This window comes from Engraulis encrasicolus, unplaced genomic scaffold (genome assembly GCF_034702125.1).
Source record: "Engraulis encrasicolus isolate BLACKSEA-1 unplaced genomic scaffold, IST_EnEncr_1.0 scaffold_29_np1212, whole genome shotgun sequence".
NCBI lineage: Eukaryota > Metazoa > Chordata > Actinopteri > Clupeiformes > Engraulidae > Engraulis > Engraulis encrasicolus.
Window position 1 is genome coordinate 1908016 of NW_026945588.1, and position 9385 is coordinate 1917400.

The following is a 9385-nucleotide window of genomic DNA, read 5'->3' on the forward strand; positions in this document are numbered from 1 at the left end:
ATTGATAATCACCAAATTCACAAGCAATATTGTTTCAGACGATATGACTTGGAGCAAAATATCCTTTCAAAATTTATGGTTAGGAGCAAATAAGCCTGAAATTGTCCTTCATGTAACAGGAAGAACAATTTCAGGCTTATTTGGTCCTAACTAGCTACTGTGCAAGGTCAGAAGAGCAGACATAATATAGTTTGAAAGAATATTACTTGAAATTTGGTGAATATCAATATAGAAACCATATCTTTTTAAATAATGGGTTAAAAAGTGGTAACAGGGAGGACACTGTAAAAGTCACCATTCCATGCTAAATAAGACTGTATATTACTCATTTTTATGTGGTGAAAATCCTTTTCCTGTGAATGCTTTTCCCTTAAAATTGTTGCTTCACCAAAGGGCACAATCCCCACAAACCTGTGTGTCTCCATGCTGCGCTGAGGAGATAAGATAGAGGGCTGGCTGCTCCTCACAGCTCACATCATTCTTGTCCTGCTGAGAACAATCACAATTATGATTTCACATTAATGTGCACATCCTGTTAGGAGACTAGAAGAATATTCAAAATAATATTAATCTTAATTCCAAATGGCATCCACATAAAATGCTTGCATGCAAATTCCGACAGTATGAAAATTTCAACAGTAACTAGAAGAATATTCAAAATAATATTAATCTTAATTCCAAATGGCATCCACATAAAATGCTTGCATGCAAATTCCGACAGTATGAAAATTTCAACAGTAACTCTGTAGTAGACTAGGCTAAACTGATTAAAATAGCTGTCCTTCTTCCACCAAATCCTGAAGGAAATTAAGGGGTCCAGTAACATACATAGCCTACTGTACATAAATCCAGAATACAAAAGACATGAACACATCATTTCACATCCGCATGTTGACCATATAGCTAGAAAAGGAAGATCAAACACACACACACACACGCACACACACACACACACACACACACACACACACACACACTCACACACACACACACACACAGCTGTGGTTGGTGATGAGACGTATAAGAGGGGTTCATCACATGCATAGCTGGTTGGTACAGAGCAGAGCAGCCAAACAGCCAAAAAAAATGTCAAATGTGTGCAAAAGCAGGAATGTCAAAAGTCCGCACAGTGACTTAAATTCTTGAATAATTGATAGAGATATAAACACTTGGGCCTAATTACAATGATTACTTTAACATCACTAAATTATTCATACTGTTCAATTAGGCCTACCTCACGGATTAGTCATTTTAGCTGGCAGGTTTTATCAATTGTTGTCTGACAGTTACTGTATATTTCACACCATGTACCTCTCCGTAGCCCACTGTCATTAGTCGGGAACGTAAGTGTAGACAGAAGGCGGATCTTTTGTCGAGAGAATTATGACGACACATTATATTCTACTCAGTTAAACAGAAATGATCACTAAAGACAAATAATGTCAGAATAGTAGTTCAGTATTACACAAAACCAATAAGGAATAGACAATTGATGTGCCAACTTACCTTGACGTTGTCATGTTGCAAAACTCACACAAGCATTTCTCTTCCTCTGTCTGGGTAACTAGTTTGACTTGTTCCTCTGCTGCTTCATCCTCCCTCCTGGCAATCTGCCATCTATCTCACAGCAGTGTCACGGATCAGAGAAACGAGTTCTCAAGCGCGTCACATTTCTCTCAGTTTATTTAGTATAGGGATTTGGGGGGAATCAACAGGGACCTGCTATAAACCTCTGCTCTACCATAAGCCCAATAACATTAAAGGATCACATTCTTCATATCTGATGTCATTTTCCCTTTCTTACACACCAATGCAAAATAACAAAATAGCTTGTACATATTTCATATTGTTTCTAGCAAAACCAGGTGCCAAGTGTTTCCTTGTTTAGTGTTCATGACCTAAATAGCGTGCACTGAAAACTGCCGTGGGCATGTTCTAGAGTAGACATACACATACAGGTTTTAATCGCTGCAGCAGATCTGCATCTGGGCAGAAATCCAAGAGAATGCTAAGAATGCTACACAGTGCATGTCCAAGACGCATGGTTCAAGTCAGAGGTGTGCTCAATGGCTTACAAAAATGGAAAAATGTGCTCCTTGGTTCAAGGTACTTGTTTGTCCAAAGTTCACCAAGACACTCCAAAAATACAAATTCAGTATACTAATGTTACAGGTGTTTATCACTATGAAGATCTTCATCTGGGCAGACAGCTGTCTTTCAGGGGCGCTGTGGCACAGCACGCTAAGCCCCCTGACATTTGGGCTTGTATGCCCACGGGGGCCCTGGTTCGAGTCCATCCGGGGTCATTTCCCGATCCCACCCCGTCTCTCTCTCCCACTCGCTTCCTGCCACCCTCTTCAACTATCCTGTCCAATAACGGCATAAAGGCTCCTAAACTATATACAGTATATATATATACATATAAATATAAAAGAAAGCCGTCTTTCAACAGACAGCTTACGTGTAGTGACAATGTGATTAATGACAAATCACTGACAAGTGACAAATAGTTTTTTGTAGAAAAAAGGTTAGCACACTGATTTTGATTTTTCCCTCTTTAGGTTATTTTTGTTTTGTTTTTATTCATTCACTGGCATGATGACGAAATGAGACAAGAATAATTCAAAATAATTATTAATTCAAATGTTTATTGTTAACCAAAGGATTTTCAACATACATCAACAAGTCAGAAACGGACCGGACAGGACCGGAGTCAGGTTTGTTGGGTTTGGGTCGAACCACACTTCCAACCAGCTACGAACCACGCTTCCAACCAGCTACGAACATAAACATGAGAATCTTGCCTCGGTCATTATATTGATGCTGGATTGATTTGAGCTTGTTCTTGCTGTCGAGGTGTGCTGGACCTGGACAGAGGGAGCAGGCATCACCGGGTAACCCCCTCTGCCACCTGAACATGAATACACCCAACACGTGTTGGGATTGGACATTGACTTTGGTCGCTGCGGACACCTGAGAAGACTTAAGAACCACTGGACACCTTAAAGACTTCCTCTTGCAGCCTAGTGCTAGCCTGGAGTCCGTTTCTCGATTCTTGCCTTTGCTAACCGTCTTAAGTCGGTCTTGAGTTGGTCGTAAGTTGCTCTTGAGTTGGTCTTAAGTTGGTCTTAAGTTGGTCTTCAGTTGGTCTTTAGACGCAAGACCAACTTAAGAATAACTTAAGAACAACTTAAGAACAACTTAAGACCAACTCAAGACCTTGGTTACAACGTTGGTCTTAAGAACGAACAAAATGGCTAAAGTCGTTAGCAAAGGCACTGTCGAGAAACGACCCCCTGGTCCTGACCATCCCATAATACTACCATTTCATTTCGTATTTATGGTCTGGCATTTGTTTGCTCTGAAGCGATTGTAGGAAGCAGGAAGTTTGCACTCAGTTATGGTTTGAAATTATTGGACACCTCTCACCCAATCGCTGGCAGTTACTCAACAACAACATAGCGCAGACCAATGGCTCTGGTGCAGATGTGTACGTCATTGCCACGAGCGGCCTCCCCCTTTCGCCCCCACGTGGGAGGCGTATTCTGTTATTGGCTGTTTGCTGGGGGGGCGTTGCGATCAAAATCCTACTGCTCCAGGCACTCAACAGATAAGGCCAGACTACAGTAGTGGCCAGACTACAGTAGTGGAGCCTAGTGCTGCTTTTAAAGGAAAATGTAGTTTTTTAACTTAATAGTAAATATTTTTAAACCTCTTGTCTGTGTTCTGGGCATTCAACCTTTCAAAGGGTTTTTAAAAGGGACCCTTTGGCTGACATATGCACAAACACAAAAAAATATTACAGGTGTAATAATATATTTGATAGCCTAGCAACCAACTGGAAAAGGTATTTCTCAAAGATATGTCTTTAATGACAGTTTAGGGTTAGGGAATATTTTGGTCAGGGCACAACTTAAATTGCCATAGCATTATTTTGTTCAGGATTAGCATTTGGTATTTCCTTATGATAGAGTCAACACAGTGCTGTGGTAATAGCCTATAGAAAGCACTTCCGTGTGCCCATGACGGAAAACAATTCTGTGTCCAGGAGCACGGAAAACAATTCCGTGTCCAGGAGCACAGAATTTTGGCAAAATCCGTGCATCATGGACACAGATTTCGTGTCCTTAACATCCGTGTCCAGGAGCACGGATTTTTTGGAGATCAGGCTGATATTAGGCATCTCAGTGCCCTGATTGGCTGATGTGTTCAGGAGTGGCTGCTGTGAGCAGGTCTGTACTGAGTCTCTGGATGGCTTCCCTCTCATTCTCCCACGCTGACTCTCTCTCTTCCAGCTGCTGCCTCAGTCTCTCCATCTCTCTGTTTCTCTCCCTCTCATCCTCTATTTCGGACTCTCTCTCATTCAGACGCTGTCTCAGTTTCTCTATTACTCGTTTTTTCTCCTCCATCCTTCTGTTGAACTCTCCCTCCATCTTCTCCTTGGTGATGCTGATGTTTCTCTGTAGTTGAGGCAGGATGATCTTCATGAGGTTTGTCTCTGCTTCAACCTTGGCCTCTCTCTCAAAGCTCTCTCTCATCTCCTCCATCTCCTCTCTGTGTCTTTTCTCCATCTCTCTCCTCTCTCGTTCTCTCTTTTCTTTCACTCTATTCAGCTTTCCCTCCATCTCCTCTCTGAGGGCTGTTTCTCTCTTTAACTCGCTCTCCATCTCTCTCCTCTTTTGCTCATCCCTCTCTTCTTTCATCCTCCTCTCCAGTTCTGTTGTTCTCTCATTTAAATGCCTAATTTCTCCTTCATGCTGCTGAATCTCTCCCTCCATCTTCTTCAGAGAATCCTGCATATTTTTATCAAGCTCTTCTCTCCTCTCCTTCTCCTCCTTTAGTTTACTCTCCTTTACCTCTCTTTCTCTCTGCATCCTTCTCTCTATCTCTCTGGTCTGTCTCTCTGCCTCCTGGTAGGTCTCACTGCTGTAGAACACTTCTTTGTTTCCTGAAACCATCTCTTCTATCTTCTCTAGCAGCTGTGTGACATCAGTGTCACCAGGCGTGTCCCTAATGTTGAGAAGGTGACACCTGTTCCCACATTTCCCTAGGAGCTGCTGGAGCTCCTGACTCCCTGTCTGTAGTAACTCCTCCACACTCTTCCCTCCCAGCCCCTCAGTACAGGTGAAGAGGACCAGGGTGTGTCTCCAACATCCCTCCCCAAAAATGTCCTCCATCTTCTTCAGCATCCTCCTCTCTTCCCCTTCAGACGACTCCACTGGAACCACCAGGAGGAAGGCGTGAGGTCCTGGTGCAGACAGACAGACACAAAGCCCCACGTCCTGTCTCATGTCCTTCTTAGAGAGTCCACTGTAGAACCAGTCTGGAGTGTCCACCACAGTCACCCGTCTCCCAGCCACCTCCCCGTGTCTGCTCTCACTGTGCTGGGTGGCTGTGGATGTGTGTGTGCTGGCCTGCCTCCCAAACTCCTCTGTGCCCAGGATGGTGTTTCCTGCTGCCCTCTTCCCAGCTGCACTCCCCCCCAGCAGCACCAGCCTCAGCTCAGACACTAAAAAAACACACACACACACACACACACACACACACACACACACAGTAGTCAAACACCTATAAAGACCATAAAGCTTTACTACCTAATCCTGGCATAGTGAATATGTGTGAATGTTCTATGAGAGGTACATTATTGGTGATTATGATTATCATTGGGTGTGTGTGAGTGTGTGTGTGTGTGTTAACTTACAATCTGGTGGGGGTCCATCCATACTCTTCCGTCTTCGACTGTGAGAAGGATCTTCAACTGGAAGGCGCGCACACACACACACACACACACACACACACACACACACACACACACACACACACACCCACACACACACACACACACACACACACACACACACACACACACACACACACAGAAACAGAATTCCAAAGTAACATGTTACTGCCATTTCATTACTTTTGGCAGGAACGTAGGAACGAACTACAGTTCAAATTTCAATAATGTCTGATTACAGTTTCTGCACTGCCATTACTGTCGTTACCTCCATACCCAGTTTGAGTAGTGAAATCCTCTTAGGGTTTGATTATAAATTATTGGCTTTCACTCCATGCAGCGATTGGGGTTGTGAAAGATTGACTGAAAAGCCTAGGCTATGTAAAAACTAGGCTAGAGATGCACCAGATCCTGATTTTTAGGTAACTGCCGGATACCGGATCCACTGCTTAAGATCCTGCCGTACCCGCAGGGCCGGTTTTTAGCATAGGCCGGCTAGGCGGTCGCCTAGAGCGCCATGTGAAGAAGGAGCGCCGAAATGGCGCTCTCCTATGCGTAATTTTGCGATATGAAGTTTTTTTATGAAGTCGCAATCAACAAAGAGTGGGGAAAGCGCTCCTCACGGCAAAGCGCCCCTCGGCCAATAGTAATATCTCTTCCAACAGTCTCTGGGAAGTCTGTGAACCAATAAACAGACAGTTCTGAGAAAGGGGGCGGGACGAGTGACAGTGTTTTTAATTTGGAGACTCACTCGAGAGACAGAGAGGGCAAGCGCAAACAGTAGTGCTGCTCTGCTGGATGGAGATTATTAGGCTATGTTCTCATTAAACCACTCATTGCATGATGCAGGAGTTTCAGAGGGTGTTTTGGAACTATGTGATTTAATCAGCAACCGTTTGTGATTATGGAAAGCCTAATAGTTATGAGGTTACTATTTGGAATTAGAGAGAAAAAGAGCTTTGTTTTTGATCAGAGAAATCGTTAGTTAGCATGCTAACATTAGCCAAGTATGCCAAGCAATGAAATCCAGTAAAGTAGCTGTTAGTAGCCGACTCACTACTCACTAACACCCACCTGATATCATAATACTTGCTTAGGTTGACAAGCAATGTAAAGTAAGACTGGTGCAATGTTTAAAACAATTTTAGCTGCCATATCTCCTTCCATCCACATGAATTACCTGCTTGTTGTAAGCTTAAAAAAACATTAATTTCCAGACCAGAATGACATAGCCTACATTAATCATGTAACAGAACCATGCACAGCAGACAAGTGAGGCTATTTACTATATTTTGTATATTATGAAATTCAATAGCGTGACAGCTCTTCTCCCTTTCTCTCACCCTGTCCCTCCTGGGGGGCAGAACTCAAACTCGCCTAGGGCACCAAATAAGCCAGATCCTGCCGTACCCGGATCCTGTGAAAGACCCTATTATACTGCCCGATCCAGAACCGGATCTTGGATGCCTTCATCTAAAATGCATTTCATGTGAAGGAATGACAGCGCAATATCATGAGAGTTTCCATAGGCCTAGGACTACTGCAGTTTGCACCAATTCAACTGTTAACTTACGATCTGGTGGGGGTCCATCCATACTCTTCCTTCTTCTACTGTGAGGAGGATCTGCAACTGGGGCACACACGCACACGCACACGCACACGCACACGCACACGCACACGCACACGCACACACACACACACACACACACACACACACACACACACACACACACACACACACACACACACACACACTGCTTTCAGGCCGACCAGAACGGTGCCCACACCAGTTACGTTGGGCACTAAAGTTCTTACCTGCCAACCGCCCGTGTTCATACTGGACTCTGAACTTTTTCCCGAACGTGAACCTGCTGGAGTCAAACACTTATAGTAGAGTCGCTTAAAGGTGCACTGTGTAAGATGGTGGCGCAGGGTGGCCAGAGTAGGTATTGCATCCAGGGGGTCAGGATTTGCTTCATCGATTAGCAAGGCACTTTGTAACCCAGGTCATCCGCTCGTGGAGTCATAACGTCGCCATGGGAACCGAGTCCGCTCGTGGGGCTGTTTACATTCTTCGAAAGACTTTCCGTTTGTCCTCGTCTACTGTTGTCTACTGATTGAAGCTTACCGCAGCTAAAATACACCATTCAATAGTGTATTATTGCAAGTCATCTTTGAGATAAAAGTGTTTACTTACTCCACTGACGGAGTCAAGAGTCGTTGTGAACGTCGCAGGTTTTTAAACCGTGAAGATTATTTTGCTGAAGACCGGATTGGTGTGATGTCCGAGTCCAAACCCTGTATGCGTTTCTCTCCACTTTGACGTCTGGCCGGGTCTTTCGTTTGGATTGATCCCTGTTCGAGTGAATTCAGCTGCTGTGCGATCGCCTTCAAATACTACGGCGAAGGCGAACCCCCAACAGCTGTGGCGAGCCTGGCCTTCAGATAAGAATTGTTGTGAACTGAATGAATGAACCCTCTTATTTTGTTTTGTTTTCTTCTCTTTTTTTTGTGATACAGTGTACTGAACGATCCACTATAGTTTAAATTATCTGTCCTATTTACATAACTCTATCTACTCACCCGGGTGATTTAGCCTACAAGTTGTTTGATTAATAGCGCCTACTGTAGGCTTATCTGTTGAATGTAGCTACAGATTTAAATGTCTGCATTTTGTATACATATAGTTTATTGACTGTTAACATTTTTGTTATTTATTTATTTTTATTTGAATCTGCAGATTCTATTTTATTTATCTACATGTTGTTTGCTTATTCATGTCCATCTAATAGGACAGATATGTACTAAGTTATTCACTCACCAATTTATGAAATATTAATACTCTCCTATTTATCATCTTGATTATTCTTAATACAATACTTCTAACTTACAAACTCCGTCTGTGTGTGTTTTGCTTTTGCTCTGTGTTGGTACACTCCTTTCTTTAGTAGCGAGCCTAGGTTTTATTGATGCGCAACGCAAGCCCAGAGGGTAAAGACAATATTTTGTCATAATTGTCAAAATAGTTAGAAGTAGGTTACAACTTCCTCGTCGCCATTTTCACAAATCCGCTCATTTCCGACCCCACTTGATGGGTGGGTGCGCGAGTTTAGTGTTGGGCACACAGTCCTATGTAACTCTGTGGTTGGGCACAGGGGCGAGTTTAGGCTATTTTTAGTGGGGCCACGGCCCCACCGTGACTTGGCTCGGCCCCACTAGCTCAAGAGCCTTTTAAAATATTAGTTGTGAATTGTATTGGAAATTCATGCAATTGCACAGTCGCTTTGCCCCTGCGCAATATTCTGCTGCGACTGCCCCGTCTGGCAACCCTGTGTATGAACTTCAAGAAAGGTCTTGTGACGAGTCTGCTACACCTCTTCTGATTGGTTTGCATCTTCATGCAACTGTTTGCCGCCAGAGTTGTGTTCAGTTATGATTTTTGCGAAAGTAGTTTCTGGATTTATCATGCAGCCGAGGCAGAACCCAAATCCGTGCATATTCTTGTGATGAGAAGGTATGATGCACACTACACACAATAAAGTGGTGTAGGCTACTGTAGTGCTATGTGCAGACTATGATAGCATTGATTGTCATCATAACTGACATAATTTTGTAAGCTGGTAAATGTTGGTAAAAAAAAGTGTTGCA

At 43.5% G+C, this 9385-nt stretch overlaps 1 protein-coding gene across 1 annotated transcript; it reads right to left on the bottom strand.

Annotated features, from left to right (window-relative positions):
• Nucleotides 1-4184: 4184 nt before the first annotated feature.
• LOC134443254 (uncharacterized) lies at nt 4185-4874 on the bottom strand. The gene has a single exon (XM_063193129.1). The coding sequence runs from the start codon at nt 4872-4874 to the stop codon at nt 4185-4187; it is 690 nt and encodes a 229-aa protein (XP_063049199.1).
• Between the last annotated feature and the right edge of the window lie 4511 nt (nt 4875-9385).